Source organism: Sander lucioperca, chromosome 23 (genome assembly GCF_008315115.2).
Source record: "Sander lucioperca isolate FBNREF2018 chromosome 23, SLUC_FBN_1.2, whole genome shotgun sequence".
NCBI classification, from domain to species: Eukaryota; Metazoa; Chordata; class Actinopteri; order Perciformes; family Percidae; genus Sander; species Sander lucioperca.
In genome coordinates this window covers 20,132,645-20,151,097 of record NC_050195.1, presented here as the reverse complement: position 1 = coordinate 20,151,097, position 18,453 = coordinate 20,132,645, and the positions used below count along the sequence as shown (strand labels likewise).

At 40.6% G+C, this 18,453-nt stretch overlaps 2 protein-coding genes across 3 annotated transcripts in view; both read right to left on the bottom strand.

Moving 5' to 3' along the window:
- smarcd3b (SWI/SNF related, matrix associated, actin dependent regulator of chromatin, subfamily d, member 3b) overlaps window positions 1-4,662 on the bottom strand; it is a 37,735-nt gene extending 33,073 nt beyond the window's left edge. For both annotated transcript variants that reach the window (XM_031292892.2, XM_035998234.1), the window contains exon 1: window positions 4,398-4,662. In XM_031292892.2, the coding sequence (XP_031148752.1) occupies window positions 4,398-4,409 (12 nt within the window). In that variant the 5' untranslated portion in view covers window positions 4,410-4,662. The remainder of the gene's footprint in view (window positions 1-4,397) is intronic.
- A 1,854-nt stretch (window positions 4,663-6,516) lies between these two features.
- Window positions 6,517-17,809, bottom strand: nfx1 (nuclear transcription factor, X-box binding 1). The gene is made up of 23 exons (XM_031292930.2): window positions 17,521-17,809; window positions 15,878-16,810; window positions 15,325-15,486; window positions 14,896-14,973; window positions 14,610-14,715; window positions 14,221-14,292; window positions 13,933-14,072; window positions 13,697-13,796; window positions 13,368-13,585; window positions 12,634-12,731; window positions 12,499-12,529; window positions 12,320-12,402; window positions 11,677-11,785; window positions 11,320-11,439; window positions 11,164-11,243; window positions 10,844-11,074; window positions 10,276-10,349; window positions 10,091-10,192; window positions 9,519-9,656; window positions 9,313-9,379; window positions 7,345-7,490; window positions 7,131-7,235; window positions 6,517-6,954 (listed from the first exon to the last, which is right to left on the bottom strand). Exons 1-23 carry the CDS (start codon window positions 17,537-17,539, stop codon window positions 6,879-6,881), a joined length of 3,288 nt encoding a protein of 1,095 aa, XP_031148790.1. The 5' UTR covers window positions 17,540-17,809; the 3' UTR covers window positions 6,517-6,878.
- Between the last annotated feature and the right edge of the window lie 644 nt (window positions 17,810-18,453).

The window sequence follows — 18,453 nt, the reverse complement described above, 5'->3', positions numbered from 1 at the left end:
TATCTTTCTGGCCTGATGGTCAGATAAAACAAGCAATTGAAGACAAGGAATGAGGTCTTCACCTAAGTTGAGCTTGATTTTTTTGGTGGATTTATTGAGAATATAATCATTTTAATTAATCAGATTAACTGATAGAGAATAATTGTTTGTTGCAGCCCTAAAACTAATGTTCAGGTCATTGAGGCCTGATTCAGATTACAAAAGAAAAAAAAACTTTCATGAATCTCTTTGAAATGATTTTGTTGTTGCACCTTTTTTTTGAAATTATAAATTAGTAAAAGCTTTTGCAGCTGAAAGGGAAGGTACCTTTATTAAGCTGTGACATCAGCATGCACACATAATACAACATTGCTGCATGTGTATTGGGTTATATTAAAGCTCTCCGACAGTGAATGGTGCAGTATTGAGCGTTAACATCTAAATGGGTCAACCAGCAGCTCGGTGAACTGCAGCACCATTAGGACCCAGACAGTTTGTATCTGAGTCGACGGCACAATCTCATTGGACTGCTAACTGTACATTATGAATGGGAGTAATATGCAACAGAAAGAAAACCCACAGATAGTGCTTTAGGTAAGAGAACAGTGATATTAAAAAACAGTGTTATAATCGTTTGGTTGGCAGGGACGGCGCCATGTTAATTAGGTTACAAAGCACTCGATTTAAAACCATGAAAACCTATAATCTCTCTGTGGAAATGACACTGTGGAGGTTCAGAGGGCTGTGTGAAAGTGGTCTTTATAGGTTGGAAATTGTATAAAATTAATCTTCTGTATTGTGGTTGTAAGTGTTCTGTATGTCTGTGTAAAATATGCCAGAGCTGCACCTCTATATACAGCACATTTTGCCATATGCTGCATTGCTATATTGCAGTATTCTTGATATTGTAATAGTAAAAAATCATATTAAACTTTCATTATATTTAGCAGGGCTGTAAGTAATTCATATTTTTATTACTGATAAATAATGCCGATTATTTTCTCGATTATTATATATTAGTGAAAAACGGCTATCACAATTTACCAGAGCTAAATAATATGTCTTAAGTTTGCTTGTTTTGTCCAACACTGTTTGAAGCTGAAAGATATTTAATTTCATATTACATAAGATGAAGAAAAAGCAGCAAATCATCACAGTTCAGAAGCTGGAACCAACTATTGTTTTGGCATTATTGGTTGCTTATTACTCAAATATCAAAATGATATGCTGATTAATTTACTGGCGATTAACTATTTGCTAATCGTTTCAGCTCTAATATTTTGTAAAATAAATAGTTTTCCTGTAGGCTCATTTGTTCCCGGGGTAACAAACAGCCATTGAGCCAGCACATTCCTCACCAGCCAAAAAAAGGAAGTGCTCCATTGTCCATTTATCCCTGCAAATAACACAAAACACAAAGCCGGGGAACATTTAATTGGGTGACCTGCTATTTAGGAAACAAAGCCAAATGCTTATGGCTTCTAGTCTGTCTAATAATCAATCTCACTGCTGGTGCAGAAACAGTGTGAAAAAAAAAGTTTGACAAACTTGAGAAACTCTGAAGCTGAAACACTCAGTGAAAACATTGATTGACCTTGATGAGTCGCCCAAACTAAATTTCAAACATGACTGAACAGACTAGGGTGTATATGTGTGTGTGTGTGTGTGTGTGTGTGTGTGTGTGTGTGTGTGTGTGAGGGGAGGGGAAGTCCTGTGCAGCTTTCCTTAAAAAGCCAGGTCAAGCATTTAGCAGACTGTAAAAGGAGCTGATCCTCTGATCCTCTATCAGACCTCAGGAGCTGTGACGGCACCTTGCATACTAATGGGGCTGTTCTCCTTTTCTTTGTACTGAAGGGAATATCTGTGACAGCAGCGGGGCCAGGGAAGACTGCGGTCTTAAATTTTGCCATTTTAATCCTAGTTTTTGTGCCTCACAAGGATCAACCACTTCTACAGCAAACAGTTGAAAACGCATCTTTGTATTCATGCCACAATTTAAAATAAATCACAAAACAAGTGCAGAGCAGCTCAAACGCTACATATACAAGCTATAATTTAAACTGAACAGAGAGAACAAGCAAAAGGAGGTAGGACATTCCTGTAGCTTTGCATGGGAATTTTATGTATATCCTATCTGGAAAAAGTCTTTGCATACAGCAAGGGAGTTTTGATGGACTACATCTATGGAAAACCAACACAAAGGCAGGAATTTATATGAAATAAGAGTGGTTATATATTCTAATTCAGTATATTATAATTTATGTTTGCTAATTGCACCCAAATGGCTGGGTCTGTTTTTTTTGTTTCATATAGAGCATCAAACTGAAGTGCATGTGATGGTGCTCTTTGCAATCAGCAAGCAGCTGAGTCACCAAGTCCTCCCTAACTCAACAGTTCTCTACATGAAACCAGAGCAGGAGAGAGGGAGAGGGAGAGAGAGAGAGAGAGAGAGAGAGAGAGAGAGAGAGAGAGAGAGAGAGAGAGAGGCTGAAATCTGAGAAAGCCTTCAAATGTGCAATGAATTCTGTGACAACGCATTCACAGAACATTATACGAGGATAAATACCTCTTCAAGTTTTTTAGCATCCTTAAGCTCCTCAAAGCTTTTAGTTTTACAGACTCTGAAAAGTACATTTTGCTTATAAGCAAAAGGTTGTACTTTTCCTAATGTAATACACTAAAAAGTTAGAAGATTGATACTAATATACTGTCTCTACAGTAAATATAAAGATACAGCCAGCAGCCAGTTAGATTATCTTAGCATAAAGAGTGGAAACAGGGGGAAACAGCTATTTTAGCTCTGTCCAAGGTAACCCAATCCACCTACCAGCACAAATTAAATGATAAACATGTTATATAATATATATAAATATTATATTTTTATGCATGGCATAAACTAAGTATAAAAAAACAACACTTCTTGGTTATATGTGGGGTTATAGGCCGGACTGTTTCTTGGTCACTGCACTCTTTATGTTAAGATAATATTACTGGCTGCTAGCTGTAGCTTCATAGTTAGTGTACAGCCATTAGAGTGGTATCATGGCTGGCTTTTTTACTGTTAATAGACAGCCTTAATGACTGTATAGAAAGACCATTGACATAAATTATGTAAGAAATGGTTTGACATTTTGGGAAATACCCTTTTTTTAAATCTTTTTTGGCGAGAGTTAGATGAGAAGATTGATAGAACTCTCAAGTCTGTATGCTAAATATGAAGCTACAGCTAGCAGTTAGCTTAGCTTAGCTTTAAGACTAGAAGCAGGTGGAAACAGCTAGCCTGGCCGGGCACATTGACTAAGAAATAATCCAGCACATAACCCTATTACATGTTGTTTTTATACATATTCAACAAATGAGACGTGTTCGTAAGATTTAGCTAGAGGTTTGCCAGGCTAGCTATTCTCCTGACTTGCTAAACTAGGCTAACTGGCTGTAGCTTAATATTTAATGTAGACATGAGTGGTATCCATCTTCTCTTCTAACTCTGCAAAAATGTCCCAAAATGTCGACATATTCCTTTATACCAGTTTTGTGGCTTCTCTATGAGAACTTTAAAGCTATATCAGTCAAAAGCAGATTTAGTTCCAACAGAAGTGAATATAATATTGCAGGCTGCAGCTGCAGTATAAAAACTAAATTTTCCTTTGGATCAGCAAAAGTAGATTCCCCAAATTCCTCTCCTGCTGCTCTGTGCACCCACAGCCTGCCTGCAGATTAACACAGTGAAACTAAAAACTTTTCCTGCGAGATCCTAAACACACAGAGACTTGTGGGGGCAGTGGCACTAACGTGAATCACCATTATATCATTGTGTGAGCCCTGAATCAAAGAAGGGGGAGGGAAGGGGAAGGAAAACGGAGAATGAATTAAAGGCATGCGTAAAGAGGCGAGAGGATGCTCCTCACTCTTGCTTCACCGTACATCCCCTCTATTACTCCTCAAGTGTCTGTTTCCCACACCAGACAAGGTTAACAAGCCGCGCTGGTGTCTGCGTCGGTTGGAAAACGGGGAGGGGTGGGAGGTGGAGGTGGAGGGGTGAGGTGCTGCAACTATACAGTGTGCTGTGTGATGATGCAGACAGGCTACTGTAACCTACAGTCCCCTTAAATATTCCCAACCACATCCCACTCCCTGCTCAATATTTTCTAATAGATTGTGCACCATGCAGCTGTACACCGGAATAAGCCTAAATACACCATAAGGTGGAAAATAATTCTGTTTTATTTTGGGGATGCACAATAAATTACAGCTAGACAACGGGAAAACTCCGGTGCACACAAAATCCGGCTTGCAACGCGCCTACAGGATAAAGAAAATATAAAAAGAATAGTTTCAATGGTGGCTGCGGATACTGAGCAGCGCAGCGAAGGCAAAGTGATGTGGAATAAAACAAATGATAGCATGAGCATCCATACCTTTCTCTCCATCACTATGAGCTTTTTTAGGCTCCTCAACAACAGGAACTGTAAGATGTGTCTCTGTGGAGGTGTCCGGTCCGACGCGGAGCTTCCCGTCACTCCTCAACTTCCTCACGGCTTTAAGACAGCAGCGTCTCCCTATCACTTCCCCATTACTGGACAGCTAGGCGACTTATTAGCACTGGCCTGTGGGACGCCGAGCCGGGGATGGAGCCAGAGCCAGGATTGGTGAAGCCTTGTTCGGAAGGGAGCAGGAGCGCAGGCGCGGTCTCTGCCGGAGAGTCGATATAATGAAAAATTACCAGTGGCAGGGAGTGTCATCAAATTATCCTCAGGAGCGGGTTTTTGGGGGGTATAATGTTCAATGTAAGCTTTAACAAAAGAATTTGAAAATATGACTACAGGTTATTATTACATGTGCACATACTGACATGTATTATTGGATGTTAGGCCTTAATATTTATACAAAGTAAAACCTGTTTACTACAGCAACAGAGGAGCACCACCACCAAATCCCTTACCAAAATAACTAGCACCCTTTATATTGAGTTTCTAAATTGTAACTGTAAACCCTTTAATTAATAATTTACTGATACTTTATAGAGCAGCTATAAGCCTTTAATAAGGACAAACTGTGGTTGCCAGATTGTAAAAAAATCCCATTCTATTAACAAATTACATTTTTACCAGTATCATTTGTTGTCCAGCTAGCTATATGTTTATGTTTGCATATATTTGTTTAACTTTCCTTATCAAATTTAAAAGGATAAACACCAGCCAAAGGGATTTTTCACAACCTGGCAAACCAAATTCTGTTCCTATTAATGGGTTACAACTGATCCATTATATGAATATGAAAATGGGGATTTTAGAAAATGTTGGACTGCTGCAGAAATATACTGATACTATTAGCAAATAAAAAAAATAAAAATAAATATATATATATTTATATTAAGCATGGACAAGTTAACATTGAAGGAATATATTAAAAAAAAACTGTTTAGTTTAGGCCGTACCACATGAGGGTTTTTAAGAAATTTAAAGGTATAATTTTCATATTTAAAATGTACTAACATATAATGAACATCCAGTTCATTTGCCCAATGTTCTTCCATAAAAACTGCACAATATAAAAACAAAGGAACGAACAGGCTCTACTGGTTGCCTTTATATTGAGTCTCTTGAAATCAGCAAAAAACAGTGAGGAAGGCAGAGCTCAAAATGTCTTATGTGTGATGAATGCACAACTAGTCTATATCCATGATGTTCCACTTCCAGGATTGCTCTCCTACCGGAAATTCCGCCGGATGTCACTCTTTTCGGATGTCTGTTTTCGGATATCCCAGTTACCTTCAGCTTTGTGTTGTAATTTTAAACTCCGGTGGATTTCTGAGGACTATGGTTAACTGCTCCTCCGATCTCTGCAGGGTAAATCCAGACAGCTAGCTAGACTATCTGTCCAATCTGAGTTGGAACTCAGAGTCTGTTGCACGATTAAAACAACCTTTGAACGTACACGTTCCACCAAAACAAGTTCCTTTCCGAGGCTATTTTGCAGCGGCACCGTGGCGCTGCTCGACACTTAGCACCGCCAAAGACGATTGTGATTGGTTTAAAGAAATGCTAATAAGCCAGAGCACGTTTTTCTCCCATCCCGGATTGCTGTATGGACTCGCCAGACCCTCCTTTGCCGCGCTGTTGAGGAAGGTCTGGCAATGCGAGACTAGTGCATGACAGAGAGTCTTCGGGTCGTTCATGTCAGCATATTTGTGATTCAAATCAATGATTCAAGTCAGAAGAGGAGTTTTCAGAAAGTGCAGCACAGCATCTGGGTCATAGCAGTGTATTGAACAAAGCTTTCTTTCCGCAATGCAGCCCACTCTTACCCACCCACCAACTCAATCAGCAGAGGTTTATTACTGAAGCCTTGGCTCAACACCGGCAGAGAGAACAAAAGATATCCCATGGCTGAAAATGTTTTCTGGCATACTTTTTGAGAATCCTGAGCTCAACCTGAAGTAGTATCTACTGCGGAGATATAAAATATTTTTTATGAGGAGTGAATCACTCAGAGTGATTGAATATTGAAGCTGATGCATAAGATTTATAGCAACAGTTGTCCTTGAAATAAGGAAGAATTCCCTTTTTATTAAGTTGGGTTCAATGAGGGACTGGTTGCATACAAAGGAAGCAAAGAAAACACTCAGGAGCTTTTCAAAATGATCAGTGCTCAATCAACTTCAATATCTAAACTCAAGGGGAACACTTGACTCAGCACTCATTCAACTCCTCCTCCTAGATATAACAAGTGTGGGTGTTCCCAAACACAATTTTATTGGATTATGAAGCTGCAGAAATTCTTACTGATCTTTGATGAACACAAATTAAATAATGTTATTTAAACTTTTTGGCAGATATAGACTGATGTTTACGAGTAGATCCTGAGGTTTCCACTTCTTGTTTTGTTGTGGCCTCATTTTAGTCCTGGACATCAAAATAATCTATCACAGGCTCTTCCTTAACCATCTTCGACCAGGTGCCTCCACTCACGGCCCTGGCAGGAGAATCAAGAGGAAAATGAGTCATTAGCTGGAAAACTGAAAACTAACAAGACCCAACAGCAACATTTGATGAAAAAGGACACTTCTGTGACATTTGGCATGTTGTGGGGATCCAGTTTGTGACCCTCTAGTTACAGAACAGCCTCTTTAACCACAGAAGAAGACTTACTTGCTGCTGTGCTGTTTGATATGAGCGATGGGAGGAGGGGCCCTCACAGCCGTCTCTCTCTCGATCAGTGCTGTCAGGGTTGAGTTTGGACAGGCGGACTTTCCCCTGAGAAAATGATCAAAATACATAAATTCTTCAAATCCACAACCAACACTTTTATTTGAAACAAAGATATCCAGGCTGCATGTGTGTTACAGTTTGAAAAAGGTCTTACTTTTGGGCTGTGATGACCACATTGCGTTTGGGCTCGCTGTCGTAGCTCACGCTCTCCACGGTATAGACCTCGGCCAGCTCGTGGATGATCTTCCGGTGTTCTCTGTTCATGGGTGGAAAACAGTGGCTCCTCTTTGGCTGTTTCCCCTGCAAACACCAGTAATGCTTGTGCATTAGGGATTTATACGAGAAAGCATTTCAAAGCCTCACTGATCTACTCTCCTGCTGCCCTTCGGTGACATTTACATGTTGGGAACGAGTGGAGTTGGTGTTTCTAGCACTCAACTACATTTAAAATCTATTCTCAAATAAACTGGGAGGTCAGGAGCACTGGATGCAACACAAACCTGAAGGGTCGTGAAATGAGAGGAAACACAAAATCTGATTTCATTTTTTCAGACTCTCCTAAAAATTGTTGTTCTTTTCTTGTGAAATACAGGTTCATTTTACCATTCCAACCTCTAAAAAAGGTCTGGGCTACTTTTGACGAGTGGCCCCTTAGTTCTAGTTAAGGGAAATGACGATGCTACAGCATGCAGTGATACTTTTGTGGCAACAGTTTGGGGAATACCTTTTCCTGTGCAAAAAGCCAGGTCCATAAAGAAATAGTTTTCTCAGTCTGGTGTGGAAGAATGTGACTGGCCTGCACAGAGCTCTGACTACAACTCCATCCAACACCTTTGGGACGAACTGGAACGCTGAATATCATTTAGGCCTTATTGCACAACATCAGTGTCCAACCTAACTAATGCTTTTGTGGCTGAATGGTAACAAATCCCTGCAGCCAGGTTCCATAATCTGAAACCAAAAGCCTTCCCAGAGGAGAAGTGGAGGGTGGTGTAGCAGCATATTAATTCCTATGGTTTTGACATGAGACGTTCAACAATCACATATGGGTGTAATGAAGCTAATTTGAAAGTATGGAAGGAAAAAGTTGTTAGATAATAAAATGTAATAACCTCACTGAGTCACTTTTGTGAAAGTAGAAGCCCACACAAGAAGGCCAAGGGCAAATAATGAAGTCAGTAAAGGCAGCACGGTATGCAGCAACTTTAAGGTGTGAGAAAATATGATAAAACCTTTCATAAGCAGACTCTGAGGCAGAAAAGCTTTGCAACCATGTTTCATTGTTCCAAAAAAATATATACATTTTTACATTTGGCAAAGAAACCAAAGCAACAGTGACCTTGACAGCCTCACTCCTGTTAGCATGAATGCATCCAACAAAGCTAAAAAAAGAATATGGAGAATATTTTTCTAACTGCCCCATGAGGTACCTACTAATTAAGTCTTAGAAACAGTTACTAAAGAGGCTTCGCCGTCCTGCCAGACATCTACAAGCAACCACAGCTGGTCTCAGTCTTGCAGGTCCACTGGAGAATTGACCAAGCTCAAAAACAGCTGAATATACAACAACTGGGTCAGAAAATAATATACATTTTTTATATTATAATAGTGTATAAAATAAATAGAATAATAATTAAAAATGATGCAAGTTGTGGGTTTAGACAGCTAAAAATGGGTAGTCTAATCAGGTAGGCGTAGCTTTTTTCCTAAACTAACTAGTTCTAAGCAGCCCATGCAAGTCACAGGGCAAAAAGTAAATACTACTTAGAGATACTGAGGAACATTTTGACCTTTTGTTGTGCCTTACTTGATGGTGTACCAAATGTTCCAACTCTGCCTTACAGTGTTGTATGTGAACTGACAGCCTGGGACATGAAATTACTTTCCTTAGGGACAATAAAGTACAATTTGCCTTGATGCAAATGTAAAATCAGTAAGATGTTTTAGTATTGAAATGTTCAGGACAGAAGTTTGGGTTAATCAACGTGCAAAACATTTGATCAGTTTGTCCTCAGTTATTGTTGCCCAAGAGCAGTGGGCTCTCAACACAGCCACCAGAGGGAGCACAAGAGGTCCCCCAAACAAACCATTCTGGCACAAGGGATTCCTTATATCATCTTACCTTATTAGCAAGCTCAACAAGATTCTTGATCTCCTCTTCTACCTCTGTGACAAATTTCAGGTCTTTTCTAAAAGAGAGGAGGAACAGAACATCTTTATTGTTTGGCCGTGGGAACCAACAGCACAGGCAAGATTAAGCAACTACAGTAGTGCAATTTATAAATGGTCAGTAATAATAATAATGCTAATGTGGTCAAACAGACAGACCTGGCATCCTCTTTGAGGCTGTCGCTGTATACAGAAGTACAGCGGGCGTTGAAGGGGTCAGAAGATGAGTCTATCTGCAACGCCTCAGCCAAACGCCTGTTTCTCTCTAAAGTAGCACACTCTTGATCACATTCGAGCCTGAGAAAACAAAACGTGATTATTTAAACATTTAGGCAGATTTGACATCAAATCTTTTAAATTGGACGCCTATACTCTGCTCGTTTGTTTCAACTTTCTGTACTAAAATTATTCTTATGAAACGGATAGTTCTGAGTGGCTGCTGTAGCTGCTGTAATCCATTAAATGCATTACATTTGATTGATTTATTTAAATATTAATGCACAAACAAAAAGTAATCACTCATAGTGAACAGGAAATCCATTTCTATGCAGAAGCACATTTAAATAATGTTTCATATTGATTTAAAGAGACTGCCCCGTGCCACGCCTTGCAACTGTACTAAAATCACTGCAGAGAATGGCCTTTCATGTCCATTTCCTCAGCCATTTTGTGTGCGTCACTTTCAGCAAACACTTTACATCAACAGCTTTGGCTGCAGTCCATTACTCTACCTGGTCTGTTTCAGCTCCTTCTTAGTGAGGAATGGGCCAATGTCCATGGAGTCACCGAGCTGCATGTCAGACAGTTTACTGGCCATGGCGATGGCTGCATACCTGCAGTACAGAGGATTGAGGGACATTTCAACCACTTCATATTACAAATTCAAACAGCTGAATACAGAAACCGTTTAACTGACCTCTGATATGAAGAGGCTGCCTCTGTGCAGGCCACCATTTCCTTTCTTCGACCACAATCACACTGCAGAGCGACCTGTAAAGAAAAAGAAAAAAAGGTGAAGAATCAGACTCCACTACTAGCGTTATACATATGGGGGAATAGACTTCAGTCTGGTGCAAAAGGTTGTTGTAAGGAGACAAATAGGTTGCTTTCTTGAAAGTTGGATGCTGCTCATGTGAAGAATTCCTGCAGCTGTGAAAGGTCTCATTGTTTGTTGAGCTTTTGAATTTGGAGGACTGCCACTGAAATGTTATTATTTCATCCAAGTTAACTTGGATGAAATAATATTTCAGTGGCAGTTAGACACTATAACAGCAGATGCAATCAACTCCTGCTAGCCCACGTGCAGCTAAAAGGAACAGAAATAATACAAAGCTTGACTGCTGAATAGAACATTCAATAATTAGAGATTTGACACATTCATACAACTGAATTTATTAACTAATAAACATTTTTCATCAGGGGAATAAGGTTTTAAGGGTTTTTTTTTCCTCACTTCAGCTGCTCTCTGTGGCGGTGTGTTGTACCTTGGCAGTGCAGGTGGTGCGTGGGCAGCTGCTGCCTTTATGACAGGGAGCGGCGCACGGGTGGCCACAGTCTGGACGAGGCAGCGCGCAGGGCTGCTGGCAGCTGCCTCCTGTCAAGCACTCGCCCCGGTGGCAGATCCGTCTGCAGCGGTGCATTTCACAGGGCAGCGGCTTATTACATGTCAGGCCACATGAAATGTCTTGCAGATGACATGGGATGTTGCTGCGTTGCTGTGGGCCAAAAAGTGTCACTTTAATCACAGGAGTAAAAAAATAGGAAGGAAACGAGTTATGCAAATTGTCAGCTCAGGGGGTGTTACCTCGTGCTTTCCCATGCACCATTTCTTAGTGAGGTATGTGCAAGGAGGACACTTCTCTTCACTGTGGCAGTTGTGGAACACTAGATGAGAGATACATGTTAAGATTCTCACTTACAGTTTATGACTGCAGCGTGAATGTTTACTCTTTTATCTCACCTGGGTGGTCACACTCGTGTCTTCTCGTACACATGTTTTTGCACTCTGGTGGCTTTGTGCCACAGGGGATGGGCGGGTACAAGACAGTGAGCCCGCAGTGACACGCCAGCTCATCAAAACCTACACACGGAAGGAATCATGGGATACCACATAGGATATGAGCTGTGTGGCAACATCATGGCCAGACATAATACCACAAAAGGACAAAAAATGTCACAAAGAGGATATAAAAACCTCAGATTATTATTATTTTTTTAATTTTTTTTTTTGAATGGCAGAACAACTACGTGGTACTTCTGAGACTTGGCTTATAAAATACAGTGCTGTGGGACCACTAAAAACGCCTGCAGGACTCACTGGACTGCCAGCAGGGCTCACAGTTTCCACGGTGACAAGGCTCCTGGCAGCGGTGGAGGCCACAGTTGAGCTTGTAGCCGCAGATCAGGTGGCACTTGTGCTCCACATTCTGGACGGACAGACAGAAACTAGTGACACCACCTCCTATCGCTTAGCGCTGTCCCAATAACCAAACTTGAATTGCTATTTTGATTAATTGTAAGACCTTGAATTCAATATATAAGAGCTGTCAACACTTTGATCAGATGTGTGCTGCAAGCTGTAATGAATTTGTGTGTCCCCTCCAGATGTGAATTTGTGTCTAGGCTGCATTAAAACTCCCATAAACGTGATGATTGTAGGTACTCTATTTAAGCTTACAAATTGCTAAATGGCATTCAGCCTTACATCACTGTACAGTTTTATTCAAGCACTTTATTTATACATATTTGTCAGGTTAACTTGCCTACAGTGCTTTTGAAAGCCACATGTTCAGTAGTCTAAAACCTTTTTATACTATTAAACAGAGTATCACAAGTCAACAATTACACCACCAGCATCGTCTCAGCTCTTTTGCCACTTTTAACATCAATTTGTTTAATTCTATCTGCAGTTTGGACAGTATAAACTACACAAAATTGACAAAGAGTCACTGAATACTCACCACACAACACAGCTCGCCGCACTTGTGTCGGCCACAGGAACGCTTCTTGTTGCAGCGCTTCTCACAAGTGAAGACAAGCTCTTCTGGAATAGAAATAGTCAGAAGTGAAATACCAGACAGTGTAAGTAGGTGGTGATCTCACATTTGTTCAATTTCATCTGAATTTGTTTAAATCTCACCTTCTTTTTGGATCGTTGCACATGGCACTTCCTGAAAAACACAGATTTGGAACTCTTTGATATCATAACCAAAGTATAACTAATGACAGTGGAACCAATGTGGAAGATAAATGTTCTGCTGGTGTTTCTGCCTACCTTGGTCTTGGAGCCACATCTGCATCTGATAGTCGAGCTCAGGGAGCAGGGCCCGCAGCTGTCCTCGTGGCACAACTTCTTACACAGATGGATGGTGTCTGAAATTACACAATTCCTTTGAGTCCTGACAAACTGTTAGAACAATGCATGCAAACTCAACGTAATGCACATCATGTCCAAACACCCAAAATAAAAACATTGTCCCTCAGGATTGAAAAGAGCCTGATGGAACATGGTGGAAGAAAAATAAAAACGTCAGAATACGCAAGCAAATATAAAAACCTACGGCTTAACAAGGTCTTTAGATGTGGACAGATAAAGTCTGACATCATGACGTTTGATGGCTTCCCTTTGAATTCTCTGCCTTTTTTTAAAAAAAAAACATTTTAAAAACTGTGGATTTCAGTAAGCAAAACTGAAAAGATTAAATCCATCGCACTCATTCAAAATAATTTCATTAACATGTAATTTTATTAAAGAAATGGTTTTAAATATAATAAACTTGTTGGATCCAAATACTCAAAATACCCAAATATTGCTACTAGAAATTTTCCACATTTAAGAGCTTTCAGACCGGTCATGTTTTCATATCCTGTATCTGGTTAGTTTCGGATCTTGTGCAAGGATAGCTTCACTTCCCACCCTTAACCAGTTACACTATGTTATGAGAAATTATTAACAATCTAGTGGGAGAGTGCACACAAACCTGTACTTTTCCTATTTAAGACACTTACCGCTGGAGCCACAAGCCAGGGGTTGGTTGCATGTCTTTCCACAGGAGGGGATGGCATCAGAGCAGCTTCGTCGCTCAGAGTAGCCCAGTTCCAGGAGTTTGGTCAGTGGTGTCTGACTGCAGGGACACGTTTTCACCAAGCTCGGGGAGCGTGGGCATGGCTGGCACGGACCGCGGTGGCACGCCTGCTGGCACCGGTGAGCTTCGCAGTTTAGCATCCTGAATGAAGGAAAGTCAGTGTCAGGTCAGTGGTGAGAACTGTCTAACTGAAATAAAAGCTTTATTATTAACAGAGGATGGGCATCATTAATGCCACAAGGTCAGACTTACTTCCCACATAATTTTTGACAGGAGAAATGTCCTGAGCCATCAAATCCTTCTTTATCTGTGCCACACAGGACTTTACGAGTGGTAACGTCACAGTAGCATACTAAAGAAAATTAAAACAGAAGAAAATTATAATGAGTTGCTGAAAAGACCAGGTTGCCAAGTTTTAAAAGAAAATTGGAGGGCAATTTTTTTTTATCTGTCCAAACATTGTATGGAGCTGGCAAAGTGAGTCTCACCCTGCTGAACTTGCAGCTGGCAGGGTTGACATGCCCCACTGTGGCACACCTGGGTGCAGGTGTGTTTAGCACAGTTGAGCAAGGCACCACACACCTTGTTACACTGGAGCACTGTACCCTGGCCACAACGCATTGGTTGACTGCAAAGATATAGTTGTATCAATATTATGATGCCAAAACCTCAGATAAAGGAAGCAACCTCTTCAGGTAACACATAAATACACAATGCCCAAAGATACATACATAAGATACACAGAGAGATGCAAACATGATTGAAATGTAGAGTACCTGGTCTTCCCGCAGATACAGGATTTTGTTATAAAGGCAGGACATTGTGGACAAGGTCCAGGGTGACATAAGCTGAACGGAGACAGAAAAAAAATACTTTCTGGGGAATTTTGGATTGATGATTTAAATACAGTTATATTAAAATAATCATGTGCAATTGTTAAACAATACATGCAAAATCCATACTACAGTGTAATTATCACATTACTTAAATTAAAATTGTATTGTGTAGTTTTTGCTGCATACTTTACAGATTTCATTCTTGCTGTATGTACTGTCCCCCACAGTGTTCCCATCCAGGCCAACACACTGTTTCCATGAAAATACCCCAAGATTACAAAAGAAAGACACCATCAAAATACAGTCTTCCTGTGATGTTTAAGGCTCACATGTTACAGGGGTGGTTGCAGTCCACTCCGCTCCTTTTCTTCCCACACATGTCACCACAGCTGTGGGGAATCTCACTGCGCTGCCACTCGGGGTTTGTCACTTTACCTGCCAATCAAATATGGGACAAAAAGAGTGATGACCTCGGTGACAGACTTGATGGGTTATAGGTATTTCAAAATGGGGAAGAAAAGAGTGTTACCAGACCAAATTACACATTACCCACCTCAACTAATAGATTACGGTTTATAATATATATTTAACTGCACGAATGAAACAGTCACTCACCACAGAAGCAGGTGTAGGATATCGGCTGTTTCAGTGTAACATTCTGGCAGGCCGGACAGCGCCAACCTTCAGCTGATTCTGAAAAACAGCTTTGTTTTAGTATAAATCATTTATTCTTTTAAATAAACTTCCAGAGAAACAGAAGGGAGAACAGCAGATATTCCCACTGGCCCCAAAGTGCAATGCAACACAATACACTGTTGATGCAGCAGGAACTTCAAAGGCTGAGAGCTGGGGGTTTTTTTTTTGTTACTGGGGCCACAGCGATTAGGTATTGTCCATCTATACAACAGTATTATGCATTACAGTGGATTATGCTGAGGGCCTGTTGTTTTGTAACCTCACAGAGATAACCATACTGAGTGGACTGTGAATCAGCGCTGCTTAAACGGAAAAGCAAAGATCCAGAGGTTGTTATAGGATTTGTACCGTCCGCCTGAGAGGCCGGGGATCGAGCCCACTTCTTGATGCAGTTCAGGTGGAAGACGTGGAAGCAGCTCAGGCAACTCCACACCGGGGCCATGCACCGGATGACATCACAGCAAACCATGCACTCATACTTCTCCTCAGACAGCTGCTCAATCAGACACCCTGTGGAGGGGAGAGATCAGAGGGTCAGGAGACAAGAGCGATTCAGACAATTCACTTCTTTAACCTAAAGAACCCTTAGGCAGCTCCTTCAGAGAATACTGATGTGCTGAGGAGCCCTGTTCAAACCCACAGAATGATATCAAAATATATGATGCTAAATTACAAGGTGTTGAGTATAGAATGATGCACAAGACATCTAAAATGTATATTGGTTTCAAGGGCTCAAATAAGCACAAACGGAATATACTATATTGTCAACCAGTGTTAGAGAATTGTTTTATGCAACTTTAAAGCTACTCAATATGAAAATGAAGGGCAATATCAAGAAGCGGTTAAATGGCACTACCTCTTTAGTTTCTATATAAGAGTTTACAGGAAGTTACAGTCTCACCGGTCTGCGTCTCCTTGCTCTCTGGCATCTTGTCCCAGTTCCTCTGGCCTGGCCTATGGTTTTGCTGATGTGTTCTTCTCCCCCCTCTGGCCTGAAGGGGTGCATGTCGTCCTGAGCCTTGTCCAGCTTTACTTTCCTTAGATGATCTGCCACGCCCAGAGTCATCTTGGACACTGGCCCCCCTCTCTGAGCCCGTTTCCTCTTCAGATGATGGTTTGGGCGGTTTGATTGGTCCTTGCCGTCGCTTTGCTTCAGTGGGCTTCCTCTGATGATCATCATGCTGAGAGTCTGGACCTGTCTTGCTCCTCTTACTTCTTTCCCTGATGTCTGAAGGAGGGCTTTCTCCTTTGGTGTCATTTGACCTCTGACCCTCTACTACAGTGTTGTTCTCCTTTAAGCGAGTACCCCTTTCATTTCGTTGTCCTCTCCTTTGCTCCTGGCTAAACTTCCTGGGTTTTTTAACCCGGGCATCCGGGTCTTCATTGGATTGCTCAAAATTCCTACTTGCATCTTCTCTTCGCCAGCTGGGTCTATCAGGTCCATCATACATGGTATGTGCCCCAGAGTGAAACCCCCCGACACCCCTGTTGTTACCACTATACAGGCCAACGTCACCTCCAGGTCTTTGCCAACTGGAGCTCCCAAAATTGCCATTTACACTTCTATTCCCTTCACTCCTTCCTCTACCTCTGCCTGTGCCTCGCCTCCTGGCTCCATCCTCTCCTTGGTAGAAAGGATGCTGATGCAATGCATCATTTGAATTATCATGGCTAAATTGGAATTTAAAGCCCTGATGAAAGTGTCCATATTGTTGAGAAGGATCATAGCTATTCAGGTTTCTGTCATTGTTGTATCTGGACCGGCCTCTTCCGGATTTGTGATGCTGATAGGGTCTTTGATGTGACGCCTCATCTGGATTGAGGTTGGGTGGGTCTGCAAATACAAAAAGTGACAGTCTTAAAAGTTGTTGTTGTTGTTTTGTCATTTTTTTGGTTGAATTCAATTTGTACATCCATACATTAACTCTTATGACAAACAAAAAGGTGAACGCACAGTTATATTTTAAAGAATTATTTTCTGTAGCACGAGTAAGCTACATTGACTTATTGATGTCATTGTTTATTTATTATGTGTTATATTTAATTTACTTTTCTTATAAATCATTTGATCGATATGCGTTCCAGCGTATTTAATTGTAGGATTCGATAAGAATGTCTATGACCTGCTGAATGTCTGTCTGTTTACAATGTTTAATAAAGAATTACATAGAAGGAAAAAGAAGCCAGCCACATGTTTATTAGCTCATGGTACTGTATCACAGGTCAGGTGTACTGTTAGCTTTCAAATTTCACTGTCACGTGTTGTCACGTCAGCTACGAATAGCCTGATGACGCCATACAAAAAAAAGAAAAAGAAATACAGTCGGTTGATGACACTGATATGAAAGGCTAACGTTAGCAACCCTTAGCAAGCCAAACGTGTATCATCGTCAATGAACAATCAGCGGCTCGCTAATGTTAGCTCAAAGTTAATGTTAGCTGTGCAACACAACTAGCTCACTCACCACATAAAGAGAGTCTGTAAACCCTTAGCAAGCAAGTTAATTATCAATTATTTGGACAACACTTAACAGTTAACGTTACCTGAGGAGCCCTCAGCCATTCAGTTTGAATTCTGTTTGTTGTCGCTTCTCCCACAAGTTTTGAAGACAACAGGCTGTTTTGTGCGAGATGACAAGCGTACCCAGGTAATCGGCGACAATATCCACCTTTTCACGTGTGTTCTTGTTGTTAAAACTGAGACAAATGTCCTAAAGAAGCAGCAACAACCTCCTCCTACGTTCAACTCACTTTATCAACACTCACTAGCTTAAAGCTAACACAAGCCAAGCTATGTTGCTAGCGAGAATCAAAAGCGGAACTTCCGGTCAGTGTTTTTAAAAGTAAAAAGCAAATGGTTAGAAGTTACTGAACTCAGCTTTATTAGTATAGCACCTTTCATCCACACATGCAGCCAGAGTGCTTCACAGAGCAAAATTAAAACAAAAAATGGGCAACAATAATAAAAAAGAATTGAGCAAGACTAAAAATTACAATAAGACAATAACATGTTAAATCCATAAATAAAAGCCAACAGAATAAAATAAACACCACGGTAAAAAAAAATAAATGATAATGCTATACTACAAATTAAAAGCCAGAATAAAAATATATATCAACAGAATTCCAATAATTTAACCTAACTTACCAGACAATACATTACACGTACATAACCTCCATCGGATAACATTATAGTTATAGTTTGGAACATGAAGAACGGAACCCAAGCTTACAGGTATACTAATTATTAGTTATTAATACGTGCCTGAGGTTAACCCATTCAAGGCATAAAACGATATTTGACAGAAAATAATAACAATGAACAGCCACAAGGTGGCGGTCTATGTTTGGAGTAGTAGGATTAGTACAGGAAAGAGAGAGGATTTTCAAATGAGAATATGAGGGTCTATTAAACATTAGAACACATCATACATCACATCAAAGCTGTGCATATTGACTACACTTTTCCATGTTAAC